This window comes from Bubalus bubalis, chromosome 7, assembly GCF_019923935.1.
Source record: "Bubalus bubalis isolate 160015118507 breed Murrah chromosome 7, NDDB_SH_1, whole genome shotgun sequence".
NCBI classification, from domain to species: Eukaryota; Metazoa; Chordata; class Mammalia; order Artiodactyla; family Bovidae; genus Bubalus; species Bubalus bubalis.
The window spans coordinates 8,875,278-8,891,988 of NC_059163.1; the positions used below are offsets into that span (position 1 = coordinate 8,875,278).

A 16,711-nucleotide genomic window follows, 5' to 3' on the forward strand; every position below is an offset into this window, starting at 1 on the left:
GACTCTTGAGAGTTCCTTGGACTGCAAGATCAAAGCAGTCCATCCTAAAGGAGATCAACCCTGAATATTCATTGGAACAACTGGTGCTGAAGCTGAAGTGCCAATACTTCGGCCACCTGATGGGAAGAGCCGACTCCTTGGAAAAGACCCTGATGCTGGGAAAGAATGAAGTCAAGAGGAGAAGAGGGTGGCAGGGGATAAGATGGTGAGATAGCATCACAAACGAAATGGACGTGAAAATGAACAAACTCTGGGAGACAGTGAAGGACAGAGGAGCCTGGCATGCTGCATTCCATGGGGTTGCAAAGAGTCGGACACTACTTAGCAACTGAACAACAAAAAGCCCACAATCCCAGGCCCATTCCGGGCACTGGGAATGCTTGGGTGAGTGTTCGAGAGGTTCATCCCGACAGCTGCCTCGGAGTGGCTCATCCTCATGATTGAGTCGTATCCTATGCTGTGAATGTACCACACCTGCCTTATCTGCCTCTTGATGAACACTGGAGAGTTGCTGGGTTTTTGGAAACCAGAAAATGAGGCTACGAGCATTTTAGCACACATCTTTTGGGGAAATTTCCTACACATTTCTGTTGGGTCAGTTCCCTTTTCGTCTTCCTGTGTCAGAGAGAAAGTCTCAGGCTGGTGCTGGCGTGCTGAAATGTCTCTCTAGCTCTCGTCCATCCGTCATTATAACAGACTGCTGAGCCCAGGCCCAGAGCCTTCAGCATCCTATTATCTCGAGCCAGTTTACCAACATCATTTTATTGGCATTACATACGTATATTTTTGAAAGATGATATTTGGTAAGAGACTGTCAATGCACCATGTATGTATGCTGCTGCTGCTGCTGCTAAGTCACTTCAGTCGTGTCCGACTCTGTGCGACCCCATAGACGGCAGCCCACCAGGCCCCACCGTCCCTGGGATTCTCCAGGTAAGAACACTGGAGGTTGCCATTTCCTCCTCCAATGCATGAAAGTGAAAAGTGAAAGTGAAGTCGCTCAGTCGTGTCGGACTCTTCGAGACCCCATGGACTGCAGCCCACCAGGCTCCACCGTCCATGGGATTTTCCAGGCAAGAGTACTGGAGTGGGGTGCCATTGCCTTCTCGCCCTGTATGTATATATTATTTATATAAAAACCTATTTATTTGTTACTTATACAAACTAATTTTTTTTATGAGTTGTTTTAAAGTTTAAAAAGTCATCATTTGGACCCAAATGAACCTATCTACAAAATCAGACTCGCAGAACAGACCTGTGGTTGCCAAGGGGGAGGGAAGATAGGGGAAGGATGGAGTGGAAGTTTGGGGTTAGCAGGTGCAAACTAGTATATATGGAATGGATAAACAATGAGATCCTACTATACAGCACTGAAATCTATACTCAATATCCTATGATTAGCTGTAATGGACAGAGAAGGCAATGGCACCCCACTCCAGTACTCTTGCCTGGAAAAATCCAATGGACGGAGGAGCCTGGTAGGCTGCAGTCCATGGGGTTGCTGAGAGTCAGACATGACTGAGTGACTTCACTTTCACTTTTCACTTTCATGCATTGGAGAAGGAAATGGCAACCCACTCCAGTGTTCTTGCCTGGAGAATCCCAGGGACGGGGGAGCCTAGTGGGCTGCCGTCTATGGGGTCACACAGAGTCGGACACGACTGAAGTGACTTAGCAGCAGCAGCTGTAATGGAAATAATATAAAAATGCATATGTATGTATAACTAATCATTTTTCTGTACAGCAGAAATTAACACATTGTAAATCAACTGTAGTTGATTTAAAAAAGAAAGTAGTCATTTTTTTTAAGTAGTCATTTAAATAAAGATATTAAATAAAGGCTTCCCAAGTGGCGCTAGTGGTAAAGAACCCACCTCCCAATGCAGAAGATGTAAGATACTTGGGTTCAGTCCCTGGATTGGGAAGATCCCCTGGAGGAGGGCATGGCAACCCACTCCAGTATTCTTGCCTGGAGAATCCCATGGACAGAGGAGCCTGGTGGGCTGCAGTCCATAGGGTTGCAAAGAGTTGGACACGACTGAAAAAAACTCTACATGCACACACACTAAAGAAATACAGATTATAGATGGATACACGCAGAGGGAAAAAACATGAAAAGAGGTTGCAAAGGGTTGTAATTTAAGAAATGCTACTCTAAAAAAGTCACTCTTTTGAATTACATCCTTTTTTTTTTTTTTTTTATCATCACCGAGTGGCAACTTGCCCAGATGAGTCAGTTTAATTAAAGACAAGTGCTCGAGTTGGGGACACAGACATATCATTCTAAAATAATGGGTTTCCACTCTTTCTCTGCTCAATGTTATGTAACAATCTAAATGGGAAAAGAATTTGAAAAAGATTAGATATATGTATAACTGAATCACTGCTGTACACCTGAAACTAACACATTGTTAATCAACTATCTGTGTGTGTGAGTCACTCAGTCATGTCTGACTCTTTGAGACCCCTTGGACTGTAGCCCTCCTCTGTCTGTGGGATTCCCCAGACAAGAATACTGGAGTGGGTTGCCATGCCCTTCTCCAGGGGCTCTTCCCAACCCAGGGATCGAACCTAGGTCTCCTGCATTGCAGGCAGATTCTTGGCCATATAAAATTTAAAAAAAAAAAAAAGTGGATTTCCTCATTTTGAGAAGGAACAGGTCACAACAGGTAGGGAATGGGAAACTCCCAGAAGGACTTAGGACAAAAGAATTGTTCGAGCTGAGCCAGGCAGGTGGAGAACAGTATTGTGTTTAAAATAGCACATTTTCTTGTTTCAATTTTCCTTGCCAGACCTGGTGGGTCAGTAGGGTCTCGACAATGAGGAATAGGACAACATGCAGGCAAGAAGAACAGGAGCAAAGGTTTTGAGAAGTTTCAGAGGAACATCAGGAGTCACTCGACACCTCCAGAAGTCACTGCCTCTGCCATCATCCTTGACCTCAGAGTCACCTGTGGGCCTCTTGGAACTTGACCCAAATCACTGACCACTCCTCCTTCCAACTCACATCCCCAACAGATTCCAGCAAGTGCTGTACTCTTTCCAACTTCTAACCCCATTGATCCTGAATTGATCAGTCACTTTCCTTGAGTCATTATTTTTGCTCTGATTCAGCTTAGGTTCCATGATGCTAAACCCTCTCCTGCCAACAGCCTTAACTCCCTGGCTGTTCTTGTTAATGGTCCCATAATGCTGGACACTGAGTAGCTCAAGTGTCTGCCCACCCTACGCTGGGGTTGTGTGTGTGTGTCTGTTTCCCTGAGCAGGGGGATATCGCTGGAGAAATGCACACACCTGCGCTGACCAGTCTCACTTTAAGGTAACAGACGTGAACCTCAAATACACCCTCACTCCTGCTCAGCTGCTCCACATCGCTAACCTGATTTCTTCCCCGCCCATTGTCACAATGGCTTTTCACACCTTCCCTCTGTCTCCTGAATCATCCTGGCCCCACTCTGTGATCAGCTTGCCTCATCTTTGTTGAATGAAGCTGATTTCCAATGTTGTGTTAATTTCTGCTTACAAAAAAGTGATTCATTTAGTAAAGTAATGCTCAAAATTCTCCAAGCCAGGCTTCAGCAATATGTGAACCGTGAACTTCCTGATGTTCAAGCTGCTTTTAGAAAAGGCAGACGAACCAGAGATCAAATTGCCAACATCTGCTGGATCATGGAAAAAGCAAGAGAGTTCCAGAAAAACATCTATTTCTGCTTTTTTGACTATGCCAAAGCCTTTGACTGTGTGGATCACAATAAACTGTGGAAAATTCTGAAAGAGATGGGAATACCAGACCACCTGATCTGCCTCTTGAGAAACCTCTATGCAGGTCAGGAAGCAACAGTTAGAACTGAACATGGAACAACAGACTGGTTCCAAATAGGAAAAGGAGTTCGCCAAGGCTGTATATTGTCACCCTGTTTATTTAACTTCTATGCAGAGTACATCATGAGAAACGCTGGACTGGAAGAAACACAAGCTGGAATCAAGATTGCTGGGAGAAATATCAATAACCTCAGATATGCAGATGACACCACCCTTATGGCAGAAAGTGAAGAGGAACTCAAAAGCCTCTTGATAAAGGTGAAAGTCAAGAGTGAAAAAGTTGGCTTAAAGCTCAACATGCAGAAAACGAAGATCATGGCATCTGGTCCCATCACTTCATGGGAAATAGATGGGGAAACAGTGGAAACAGTGTCAAACTTTATTTTTGGGGGCTCCCAAATCACTGCAGATGGTGACTGCAGCCATGAAATTAAAAGACGCTTACTCCTTAGAAGGAAAGTTATGACCAACCTAGACAGCATATTCAAAAGCAGAGACATTACTTTGCCAACAAAGGTTCGTCTAGTCAAGGCTATGGTTTTTCCTGTGGTCATGTATGGATGTGAGAGTTGGACTGGGAAGAAAGCTGAGCACCGAAGAATTGATGCTTTTGAAGTGTGCTGTTGGAGAAGACTCTTGAGAGTCCCTTGGACTGCAGGAGATCCAACCAGTCCATTCTGAAGGAGATTAGCCCTGGGTGTTCTTTGGAAGGAATGATGCTAAAGCTGAAACTCCAGTACTTTGGCCACCTCATGCGAAGAGTTGACTCATTGGAAAAGACTCTGATGCTGGGAGGGATTGGGGGCAAGAGGAGAAGGGGACGACAGAGGATGAGATGGCTGGATGGCTTCACTGACTCAATGGACATGAGTCTGAGTGAACTCTGGGAGGTGGTGATGGACAGGGAGGCCTGACGTGCTGCGGTTCATGGGGTCGCAAAGAGTCGGACACGACTGAGCGACTGATCTGATCCGATCTGATCTGATGCACCTGAAACTGACGACTCTACTTATGTAAAGGCATAAGTTTAAAAAAGAAAGAAAAGGAAAGAAAGAAAAGAAGAAAAGAAAGATTTTAATGAATAGCCCAAATCACCCTCAGTCATTTCACTCTATTTCACATCTGCTGTTTCCTCCACTGCTTTATGCAGGCACTGTTTTCTTGATGGTATTTCTCCACTCAAATGTTAGCCTATTAAGAGTAGCACCTTACAGGGTGGTGAGCCCCAGCACCTGGAACAGTGCTGAGACACAGTAAGCACTCAGGAAACACTCGTTTAACCTTAACTAAATGATAGAAACTTCAGGAAGGGAAATGGGTTGGAAAATTTTGTAAGGGGAACCCAACACAATACCATGAAGGCCCCCAGAATAGTTACTTAGAGACAAAAATACTACAGATTCAGAAGGCTTTCTTGGTATTGCACAATTATCAGCACATAGCAGTATCCCGCTTAATCAATCACCTGCTTCTCCTTCTTAACCCTCGCCCAAACAGCACCATCACCCGTCCACTGTCTGATAACCCAAATGAAAAAAATAATCCGAGAGACAAGATGGGCTTGTTTGCAATGCCTGAACTTGCTGGTGTTTAGGGTGAAACACCTCCATTAGTCTCATGAAGAAGTTAAGTTCTGGAAAAAAAGAAAAACCTGCCTATGACTCCGGTATATCACATAGATTGTATGTACCTTAAATCGCCATCCAGTGGGTGCTCGGGTCCAGTTCGCAAGAGAGGCAGCAGAGAAGAATCCAGACGTTAGGCCAAGAGGTCTCCGGTTCCTACTGCAACCGACCCACTCCCATCTTTTCCCCCCTGCCCGTGAAGGTGTGAGTCTTCAGTGGGGTGCCAGATGGTGTCTGGGTGAGTTTTAAAGTGCAGCACCTCGGCTATTATATCTCTGATAACATGAGACTGCGTAAACATAAAAACTTTCCGTGTTAATGAAACCAACATTCTCTTGGCTCTACTTAACCACGGTTCTCTAGGACAAAGCAATGGCAACCCACTCCGGTGTTCTTGCCTGGAGAATTCCAGGGACGGAGAAGCCTGGTAGGCTGCAGTCCATGGGGTCGCACAAAGTCGGACACGACTGAAGCGACTTAGCAGCAGCAGCAGCACCAACCACGTTTCTCTACATTGGTACCCGCACATCCATCAGAGGTGTCCGCTAGATGGCGCTCGTCCTCCACTGTACCCAGGCCCGGTCGGGAGTGCGTACGTTTCTTTGTAAAACTAAGAGGTGATTTCTAACTCTAGCTTTTTACAGGTAAGAAAACGAGCTCCAAAGGAAACACGTCTTTCACGAGGCCGTATCGCATCATCTCAAAGCCTCGAGCAAAACTCAGGTCCCCATATTTTTGAACTTAGTGAACTTTCATCACCTGGCTGTCTCCCCTCAACACATGATTTAGTTTGTTGATTAGAATAATAATGGCGTGTTTCTTTCTTTCTTCATAACAGCGTTTAGGTTCAGATCCACAGGCCTTGGGCTTCCCTGGTGGCTCAGATGGTAAAGATCTGCCTGCAATGAAAGAGACCCAGGTTCAATCCCTGGGTCGGGAAGATCCCCTGGAGAAGGAAATGGCAACCCACTCCCTCCTTTTTACCTGGGAAATCCCATGGACAGAGGAGCCTGGAGGGCTACAGTCCATGGAGTCGCAAAGCATCGGACAGAACTGAGCACCTGGGCCAGCGACTAACACTTCACTTCACCACAGACCTTAGCATTCTTTATTTTCAAAAGTACCAAACAGAAAAAAAAAGGTTAGATTTGACTGCCTAAATTCTTTGATTTCCTTAACTTTGAAGTTCCTTTCCCGATGAATGTAGCACAGAAATAAATAAGGAAGATGATGGGAAACCTTTAATGAGAATAAACGTGAAGGTTTATGGGGAGGGGAGAGCTGTTAGAATAGAAAACCCAACTGGGTTGGCATTACAAAGTCAGATCTGAATCTTGACTTAACTGCTTAGTGATGGTGAAGTCATTTAAACTCACTCCATGAGTCTCAGTTTCCTCATCTGTAAAACAGGGATAATAATGTTTTCCACCCTCAGGGAAATGTAGATTAAACTAAACAATAAGCTGCGATCCTGGCACATTGGTGGAGGGCAGCAATTGCTTAAATATGAAATTTCCTCGGCCTATAGTAATGGTCTGATGATACACCAGGACCACGTGCGTGAAAAATCCTTGTGGGGCCTAAATGAGGATGACTTAGGAACCCAGGAGCCAGGGTCTGCTGGCTGGCAAGTGGCCCGTCGCTTGATGCCCAGGGTGCCTCCGTCGCGTGGAGTGACCTCCAGAGCCTGCGGACGGGGACAGGGGGTAATTCCCAGGTTCAGGCTGCCTGGATCTGGCTCCAACAAGGCAGTCCTGCGCGGCGCCCTTTCCCTGCGCGTCGCCCTTTGCCTGCGCGTCCGCCCGCGCAACTTAGCATCGGCCTCGAAGAGAACCGGGTACAAACCCTCGGGTTAAAGGACTGGAAACCCTGGCCCAGAGACAGCAGGTGAATCCGGCCACGGCCACTGGCGTCTGAGAGACCCGCGTGGTCTCCCACTGTGAAGCAGCCTCCCGCGCCGGCCATCGCGCCTGCCGCGCCTCCTCGCATCCTGCCTGGGGCGCAGGTGGAAAGCGGCAGGGGCGCGGCGCGCGGGGGCACAGCGGAAGCATCCTGGCGGACGCGGGCCTGGGGGAGCGCGGGGGCGTGAGCAGCAGCTCGCGACGCGCGCCCGTGCGGGAGCTGGGGTTTCTCCACCATCGCCGACCCTGCGGCTCTCCCACCCTCATTGCGCGCGGCGCCCGGGCCCGCGGAAGCCTTACCCTCCGACGGCGCTTCGGCGGCTCGGGGTTGGAGGGTACGGCACGCAAGGGGCGTGCAGGAACCAAACTGCAAAGGAGAAAGGGTGGTGGATGAGGATGGAAAGGAGAGAGAGAAGACGAAGACAGAGCTGGGCGAAGGGCCCGGGAGGGCGCAGAGCGAGCCAAGCGCCTCCCCGAAGCCCGGCCGACCGCCGGGGGCTCCTGGGCTGCGCAGATTCCCAGGGTCGGCCCGGGCCGGAGCTGGGAACTGATCGAACCTCGGGCGCGGTCGGGCAGCCGTGGATTCCCTGGAGCTCACGGTCAAGCGCTCAGCAAATTGCCCTCTCTGGGCTGCGAGCGGGGCCCCTGTGAGCCCGCGCCGACGCGCCCCGGTCCCCCAATCTCCAGCCCAGCGCCAAGCGCTGACTTGCTGCGCCCTCGCCACACACCCCTCATCACTCGCCGGCCATGATTCTGCAGGGCATGTACCCGGGAAACCTCTATGCATCCGTCCACCTCAGCTCACCGGCCCCCAAAGCCTCCTCGTTCCCACCCAACCCTACCATCAGCTTCTACTTGTAGTTCCAGACCCGCGAGCTTCCTCTCCGCAACACTCCCGGCCCTGCCTGCAGGCATTCCCTAGACCTAAAGGTTAACTGGCCGCCGCAGTGGCCCGAGATGACTCCATCCCTCGCTGCGCGCTTCCTGAAGACTCTTATACCCCGGGCACACACCAAAAAACAAACAAACAAAACAGACAGCTCAAAGTCACCGAACTACAACTTTAAGCTTTGAAAAATCTCTACTCAAGCCTGGGGCTTGGGGTATATGCTACTTTGATTTGGGGCTCTTTAAAAAAAACATTAGGAGGAGGGAACCAAGAGGTGGTTATATATTCAAGTAAGTCTTTGTATAGCTCCCAAACTCACTCTAACACTCGGTCATTCAACCCCCCCAGCATCTCTGCGTGTTTGTCTCCATTAAGTCCTAACCCCATAAAGGGATGGTTGTCTGCGACACAGAGTTCACACCTGCTCGCTTCTCTCCTGGGCCATTCTTGTCCATCTCCTCCTCAACTCGCCCCCAGAGAGGAACAACAAATTGTCTAAGGTGGTGGGAGGGGGGCGTAACTTAAAGGGTAAATCAAGGTCAGCGGGAGGAAGGAAAGAATGGTTTTCTTTTGAAACATCGTGTGTCTTCTGTTCTGTTTTCCTCCGGGCCTGAAGAGCGTCCTGTTCCTTACACTTGCCGCCAAATTGAAACACCTTTCCCAGAAAACTGAAGTAGTCGTATAGAACTACTAAAGGGCAATGACCTCTCCAAGGGTAAGGTTTTCTTCCCCCTTCCCTCCCCAAATACCACAGGATCTGCACTGGAGTGTGTTTGGGATGCGAGACAGCATCACGTGGCTGAAATGCTGGAAAGTATAGATGCTGCGAAGCCCTCCACTGGCCCTGCAAACTACCAGTGTGTGGATTTCATCCTGCGGTGCAGAACAAGAACCACAAAAAAAGAAAGCTAACAAGGGCGGATGTTATTTGTTTTAGTAGTACCAAAAATACCAATCCCAGCAATTTCAATTAAATTAAAATCACTGAATTAAAATCACAGCTCTTTAAGCTTATTTAATGGTTCAAATTGTGTATTTGGTTTTAAACCTCCCGCAAAAATTTATAGAAAACAATGAAGTGTGTTCCTTGAGTAAAGTATTTATTTAAAAATTAATAATGAAAATAAAGTAACAAATGTTTTGACATACCCACAATATTTGTGTTTCTTAGCCTGGCTTCTACTACATAAAACAATTCACTACTCATTTTTAAAAAGAGCATTAAAATCATCTGTTCAGGATCTCTACTTTGGTAATTCCCAGATAGTCTTTTAAACAAAAATGTTTTTTAACTCACAAGTAGCAGAATATTTCAAGAACAAACAGAAAGCTTCAATTTTATTCCTCGTGTAAAATTGTACAAACTCCAAGTACATTCAGCACTGACCGCCCAGGGAAATGATCGCTGAATTTCCAGAAACTCCCAAAGATGCCCTCCAATTTCTTGTCTGGCTTTAGCTCTATCTGTCCCATCTTTTCTTTTTTCATGCCTCTCTAGAAACTGAATCAAATTTACAATCCGGTGAGGAAAGAAAACTATTTCTAGAGTGACTTTTGGTTCATTCATTATTTCAGAGAAAAGAATGAGCCGTGAGGAAGCCGCGAAACTGGAAGGGGAAAAGAAGCAGCAATTTATTCTTCGAATCTATAAACCTCCCTAGAGAACAGAAAATAAGCGCACGACATAAGGAACTGCGTTAACTTGGGTTTCCCTCCCAGATCGGACTCAACTAAATATCGCGTTCCATAAAAGTGCCAGAATAGGTAAGAAGCCGTGGTCTAGGTGGCTGAGCGTCCCTGCGGCTAGAGTATGATGCTTCGAGGACCAGACTTGGGATAAAAGGGGTTAAGTCAGACCCTGACTTTCTCCGAGCAACGTGCCCAGTTTTGTCGGATCAAGTCAACGTCGCCCAGGAGGAGCCAACCAATGGGCGGCCGGGAAGGCCCGGGACCGCCCCCCGAAGGGGCGTGGCCTGATGCTGTCACTCAGCAGTGAGGAATGACACCCGGGCGGGAGGGGGGGTGGACGGTGGAACGCTGGGGAAGGAAAGAGAGAAGAAACAGATAAAACCGGGACGGGGGTAACAAGGTGCCCCGCGCCTCTCGGAATCCTGCGGCTGTCGCCGCCACCGCCTTCGCCGCCGGGGGTGGGCTCCGGAAGAGCCGGCCCAGCAGGGCTTGGAGACGACGATCCGAGGAGCGAAATCCTGCAGGCGGGGAAGGAAGAGACCAGAGGCGCAAAGAAAAAGTGACTCGGGCCGTGCGCCCCGGAGGCGCTGGAGAGGGGACTGCAGCCGCGGAGGGGAGCCTCGCCGATCCTCCCCTCCCCACTTCAAGTCCTCCGAGGGCCAGACCCCGGCCCACCCCTAAGGGAGATTAATCCAGCCGAGCTGCGAAAAGGAGAACTTCTGGCGCTGGATTGAGGGGGAGGGGGGGGGGGTCTCCGGGTGGGGTGGGCCTCGGAAGTGGGGGTGAGGGTCGGCGCTGATCCGGGGCCCGTGGGGGGCGGGGGCTGCTAGGCAGCGCAGGAGTGGGCTGCAGGGGCCTCGCGCGCGCGCCGGGCTCACTCGCGCTGCAGAGGCCCCCGCGCGCTCCATCCAGCTCGGAGCTGCCCGCGCGCCCCAGCCGCCCGCCCGGCCGGCCGCTCCGGCCCGCGGCGCTGATGGCTGTGCGCGGCGCCAACACCTTGACGCCCTTCTCCATCCAGGCGATCCTCAACAAGAAAGAGGAGCGCGGCGGGCTGCCCGCGACCGAGGGGCGCTCGGTACCCGGGGGCACAGCGGTGGCAGTGGCTTCGGCGCCCGCTGTCTGTTGCTGGCGGCTCTTTGGGGAGACAGACGCGGGCGCGCTGGGGGGCGCCGAGGACTCTCTGTTGGCGTCGCCTGCGGGGACCAGAACGGCTGCGGGGCTGACCGCGGAGAGCCCGGGCGGCTGGGACTCGGACTCGGCGCTGAGCGAGGAGAACGAGGGCGGCCGGCGCTGCGCGGACCCGCCGGGGGCCAGCGGCGCCTGCCGTGCAGGGGCGACCCTGGGCCTCGGCCAGCCGGTCTGCGAGCTGCCCGCCGCCAAGGACCTGGAGGAGGAAGCCGCAGGCCGGAGCGACAGTGAGATGTCGGCCAGCGTCTCAGGTTCGGCCAAAGGCTTCGCTGGGAAAGGGGGCCGGGCTGAGGGGCTGGGCAAGGAGGGCAACCGCGCAGAGTGAGGTGGGCGCTCTGTGAGCACCCCGCGCCCTGGGCCCCCCGCGTTGGCCAAGACCCTTAGCTCTGTGCGCTGGCGAGGGCTGCTCTAACCCTCCAGCCACTGAGCCCCAGAGAGGGCGGATGGGGTGAAGTTTCAGACGACGATCTCGGGCAGTGTGCTTTAGAACCGGGTGGGAAGGAACCACTGCATCGTAGCCTTGAGTCCATCGCCAGTGCCTTGGGTTGAGTCTGTCTTCAAATCCCCAAAATCAAGGAAAGGGAAGAGGCAGCGAACCAGAGACCTTGGGGAGCCAGTACCCTGGGCCTGGCCCACAGAGCAGTTATTGTTTATTCTTTGAAGTCCTGTTGGACTCTTTATGACCCCACGGACCGTAGCCTGCCAGGCTCCTCTGTCCATGGGATCCTCCAGGCAAGAATACTGGCGTGGGTTGCCATTTCCTTCTCCAAGGCCCAGAGATCAGAGATGCTCCCAGACTGAGGTCCCAGAGCCAGGACTGGGCAGCTCAAAGATAAGTAGCAAGGGATAACATTCAAGTGGGCCGGAAGCCAACCAAGCCAGAGCTTTGGGAAGAGAGTTTATGTAGCTTTCTCAGACCCCCGGCTAGAGAGAGCTGCGCTGGGCTGAAGACCCAAGAGCTGGAGTAACCCCGCAGCCAGCAGAAGGCAGCCGGGCTCGATTTAGGTCATCCCAGACCCAAAAGGGAGAGGGCCCTCCTCAGCCACGAGCTGGCACGCCCTTTGGTCAGAAAGACCCCCGTGCCTTCCCTTTCGGTTGGACGGTGTAGGCCTCAGTGTTGGCTCCAATCGAACAGTATCTGCTGCAGGCCAGAGTGCTGGACCTCTGCTAGGGTGCAGCTGGGGGGAGCAAGGAAGGGACCCAGGAGCAGGCATAGGATTAGGATCTAAGGATTCGAAGCGGGGACACCCCTCAATCCCAGCCTTCCTTTTATATCCTTTCGAAGGGCGAGGGAGAAACCTACCCACGTCCTTGACAGTAGCCTGTTGCCGCAGCCCGCGTGTGATGCGTGTGCGCGCGCGAGGTGGCGGGTGAACCCAGGGAGAGAGTCCCGGGGTTCTAGGCCTGAGAGCGGAGAAGGTTTTGGGGGACGCTCAGACCCGATGTCCCCATTTGCTGAGAAGAGCCCGGAGAAGCTCAGAGAAGGCAGGGAGCTGGATCTTGGCCGCACAGCGTTGATACAGCGGCTGAGCTCCTTGCCGGCTCACAAGCCTAGAGAGAGGCAGGAAGCGAATGGGGCAGAGTTTTAAGACTCGCCTCCCGGACCGCGGCTTCCAGGCCCACCCCACCACTCCGGCGGGATCAAAGTGTATATCCGCCTCCCAACCCAACCCCCAACCCCCACGCCAGCGGTTGAGGCCGGACCTCACTCCTCGGCGGCGCTGACACTGTCTTGTTTCTGTTCCCACCGGGTCCGCAGGCGACCGCAGCCCGAGGGCCGAGGACGACGGGGTTGGCCCGGGAGGCGCACGCGTGCCCACGCTGTGCGGCGGCGGCGGCGGCGGCAGGCCGGCGGGCGGCGCGGAGGAGGAGGAGGGGCCCGCCGCGCCCAAGCCCCGCAAGAAGCGTTCGCGCGCCGCCTTCTCGCACGCGCAGGTCTTCGAGCTGGAGCGCCGCTTCAACCACCAGCGCTACCTGTCCGGGCCAGAGCGCGCTGACCTGGCCGCGTCGCTGAAGCTCACTGAGACGCAGGTGAAGATCTGGTTCCAGAACCGTCGCTACAAGACCAAGCGCCGGCAGATGGCTGCCGACCTGCTGGCCTCGGCGCCCGCCGCCAAGAAGGTGGCGGTGAAGGTGCTGGTCCGCGACGATCAGAGACAGTACCTGCCCGGAGAGGTGCTGCGACCACCCTCGCTGTTGCCCCTGCAGCCCTCCTACTATTACCCTTATTACTGCCTCCCCGGCTGGGCGCTCTCCACGTGCGCGGCCGCCGCGGGCACCCAGTGAGCCGGCCTGCGGTGAGGCCGCGAAGGATCCCAGTGCCCCAGCTCCGGACGGGCGCCGATGGCCCTGCAGGGTTGCGCCCGGTACAGGGGCGCCCCGCCGAGGGGGCGGCAGGTGGAGGATGAAATCCAGCTCGGCTGCTCTCGCTAGGACGTGCGCCCTGGCCGCAGGGACGGGGTCTACCCAGAGGGGGGCGCCTTTTTTTCTAGTTGGAACAGAGGCATCCTATGGCCTAGGGACCCGGCGTCCCCTCGTCCCCACCTGCTGGGAAGCCCTCGGACACTATTTATTACCACCGCACTGTTGGATTTGGGTTGTGTCTGCCTGGGGATGGCGTTTCCCAGAGCGGAGAGAGCTCCTGGAGACCACGGAAGCCTGAATCCCAGCATGTCAGGCCTGCGGGAGCTTCGTGCGCTAGGCCACACTAGTTCATGGTATCCATGCTACCGATCTATGTATATCTACATATCTATTATTTTTGGAAATCGCATTTGTTACAAAGGGGTACGGAACATGGGCAGTCCCCAAGGAGCCCCAGGCTAGGGGTTCATCGAACCGTGAAGTGCTTGGTTTGCGGGCCCTCTGCCCCATCCCTCCCCGCTGTCGCAGCTCGGGTGGGGGCGCCTAATTGGGTGCTGAATGTATGGAAGGGACCCTCTGGGTACTGAGCAGGGCACGGGCCCGGTGTCTTCCCTCTCGGAGTCCCGGGGCTGCGACCAACCCAGGCAGCTCCTGGAAGCCCCTGAACCAGGAGAGAGAGCAAACCAGGAGTCCTTCACAGAACTTTCTTTTTCTTTCTCTCTCTCTCTTTTTAAGGAGGTTAAAACTTGTAGCACTTTGCAGTTGTTTGTATTCAAATGACAGTTATTTTTGTATTCAATGTGAATATCCTCTCCACCCTCTGCGACTCCTGCCTCCGAACCCGGGTTCTCCCATCCCTGTTCCTAAGACAGGTGACCCTGTCAACCTCGCCGCTTGTCGCCTCCTTAAGGGCATTGTGCACTCAACTAGAGTATTAACTTTAAAAAGAATTGTGAAATTTGGAAGCTCTATTCGTTGTATTTTTTTCCCCTTTTAATTTATAAACTTTTAGTTTAACATGCCCTCCTGGACGCCGTGTGTTCTCTGAGCCTCTCTCTGTCTGGCTTTGGGGGAACCGGTATCGTGGGCTCAGTCTCCCATTCAGCCCTCTCCAGGAGTCCTCTCCCCCACCACAGAAGCTGCCTGGCTCCTCACCTCCAGGAAGGGTTTAAACCCGCACGGCTCAGGGAATCGCTATTTCTGGGACTTAGCAGGGGTCACAGAGGAATCCCAGTGAATCCGGAGCAAAGGCCTAAGATTCCCCTTCCCCCGCGCCCCACCCCCCAACATGGGCACTAGTGGTCAGAGTCTAGGAAGCGTCCCGAGTTGAATGAAAGCCGCTCAGTCCTGTCCAACTCTTGGCGACCCCAGCTGGGGACTGTAGCCCGCCAGGCTCATCTGTCCATGGAAGTCTCCAGAAAAGAATACTGGAGTGGGCTGCCATTGCCATTCCCTTCTCCAGAGCTGAACCCGCTGCCAATTTCCATGCCCCCACCCCAATCCAACCTGTTCACTTGTCCACCTGCCGGTATCCTCTCTGCTTTCAGTTTTCTGAGAGTTTGCTCCAAGTGATTCTATTATTATTTCGTTTCCAGACTAGGCTAGCAAAAACTCTCGCTGGAATTCTGAACCGATTAGGGGCGAAGGAAGAGCTAAAAAGGTGTCTCCTGCACTTTGACCCCTGCCGGGTGCAAATGACTCTGCACCTTGTCCCAAAGCGTTCCCATTCACTCCCCCAAGGACACGTCTTCGTTTGATGTGCAAAGAAGCCCACCATGGGAGCAGAGGATGGGCAGGGCAACTTTGCTTATTTATTGCCCCATTTTAGAGATGAACTGCGCCCAGCCAGCGTTCCCCAGAATAACTCTCCAGATGCCAAGGACTCACCCGTGCCAACCGCTCACCACTACGTGCCCCTCACGTTGGGTCCGGGGCGAGCCAGGAAGAGTTAATGCCACATTGCAGGCGCCGAGGCCTTCAGTCCGTGGCCCAGCTGGGAAAACGCTGAAACCCAGGCCAGGCTAGCTTTCAATTTCACCCGGAGCGGGTAGGCCAGCGCGCTCTCCTCCCCTGCCCGCGGTCTTTCCCAGCCTCTGACCCTCCGACCTATGCACCCACAAGCCTCGGCTTCTGCCACCCCTCCTCTGGCGGTGCCAGCAATTCCCAAGGAAGGTTTTGCAAAAACAATTCCTGCTTCTGGAAACGGGGAGACGCCAAGGAAAAAGCAAACGGCCTCAGCATATGCACGCCCTGGCCCCCAAGTCCGGCTCCCTTCCAAAGGGTTCCTTCGGTCATTTGGTTTCTTTTTGATACCTTTTAAAATTCCATTTTAATCGCGTCATTAATCCCGAATGCCTTTTCCGTACATAGAATTAGAACATTTCTGATAATGCTAGAATCTCCTCTGTGCTCTCCAGAGATCTTGGGAGAGGAGGGGAGGTTTCTTCCCCCTCCTTCTGAAAACCTCAGTAGTTTGTGGCCACGTCCTGAGATTGTACTTTGTTCTCCATCCTGGCGAATTTGGAGTCCAGAGGACTGGGGATTTCTTAGGCAGGCGGGGTCGCCCTCTTCCCTTCCTTGAGCCTCTTGGGGCTCCTGGCCTGGGCCGGTTCTACTGGGCTGGCTCGAGTCGCCCGGGAAACCTGACTCAAACGAATTCAGTTTGACCCGAATTGTTGCAGTTTCACTCTGAGCTGCCCTGCCACTGGCGTTGGCCCGAGGCTGTAAGATCTGATTCCAGGAGCCGGAGGCGGCCTCCGGGTCCAGCCCGCCCTCCGACAATTTCCCACCACATTTCACGACCCAAGATGGATGTCTTTACCTGGGCCCCAGGCCGCAGACGCGGCTTTTCTGTTGGAAATTTTCGGAATTACTTTATTTCCTTTTCCTTCTCGACTCCCACCCTGGCCCTTTCTTTAAAGGCGAGAAAGTCAGTCTTGCTTTCTGCCTGCCCTACTTCCTGTCCAAGTGGATCTTCCCTCATCCACTCCCTGTGATCCTGGGCCCTGCCGAACCCTCTGGACTTCGCCAGGGCCTGGTCTTCAAGAGCAGCTGTCGCTGGAGTTCGGGAGCCTTTTGACTTCACCTTTCTCAGTCCTTTTCAGCCTTTAGTGAATTTCAGAGCTGGCAGAAAGATCACTGGGTTCGACCCACACACTTAGATGGGAGCTGTGGCTGGGTAAACAGGCAGAACATGCTGTGACCTGTGCTGAAATCAGTCCCAAGGGATCAGG

General features: G+C 52.8%; 1 protein-coding gene across 1 annotated transcript; it reads left to right on the forward strand.

Moving 5' to 3' along the window:
- Nucleotides 1-10,754: 10,754 nt before the first annotated feature.
- NKX3-2 (NK3 homeobox 2) lies at nt 10,755-14,440 on the forward strand. Its single transcript, XM_006075826.3, has 2 exons — nt 10,755-11,365; nt 12,874-14,440. Exons 1-2 carry the CDS (start codon nt 10,900-10,902, stop codon nt 13,398-13,400), a joined length of 993 nt encoding a protein of 330 aa, XP_006075888.2. The 5' UTR covers nt 10,755-10,899; the 3' UTR covers nt 13,401-14,440.
- Nucleotides 14,441-16,711: the final 2,271 nt, after the last annotated feature.

Bases quoted from the DNA above. Each gene is read 5' to 3' on its own strand.
- NKX3-2 (XM_006075826.3), top strand. From the start codon at position 10,900: ATGGCTGTGCGCGGCGCCAACACCTTGACGCCCTTCTCCATCCAGGCG. The intron at 11,366-12,873 runs GTTCGGCCAAAG...CCGGGTCCGCAG, and splicing joins GATGTCGGCCAGCGTCTCAG to GCGACCGCAGCCCGAGGGCC.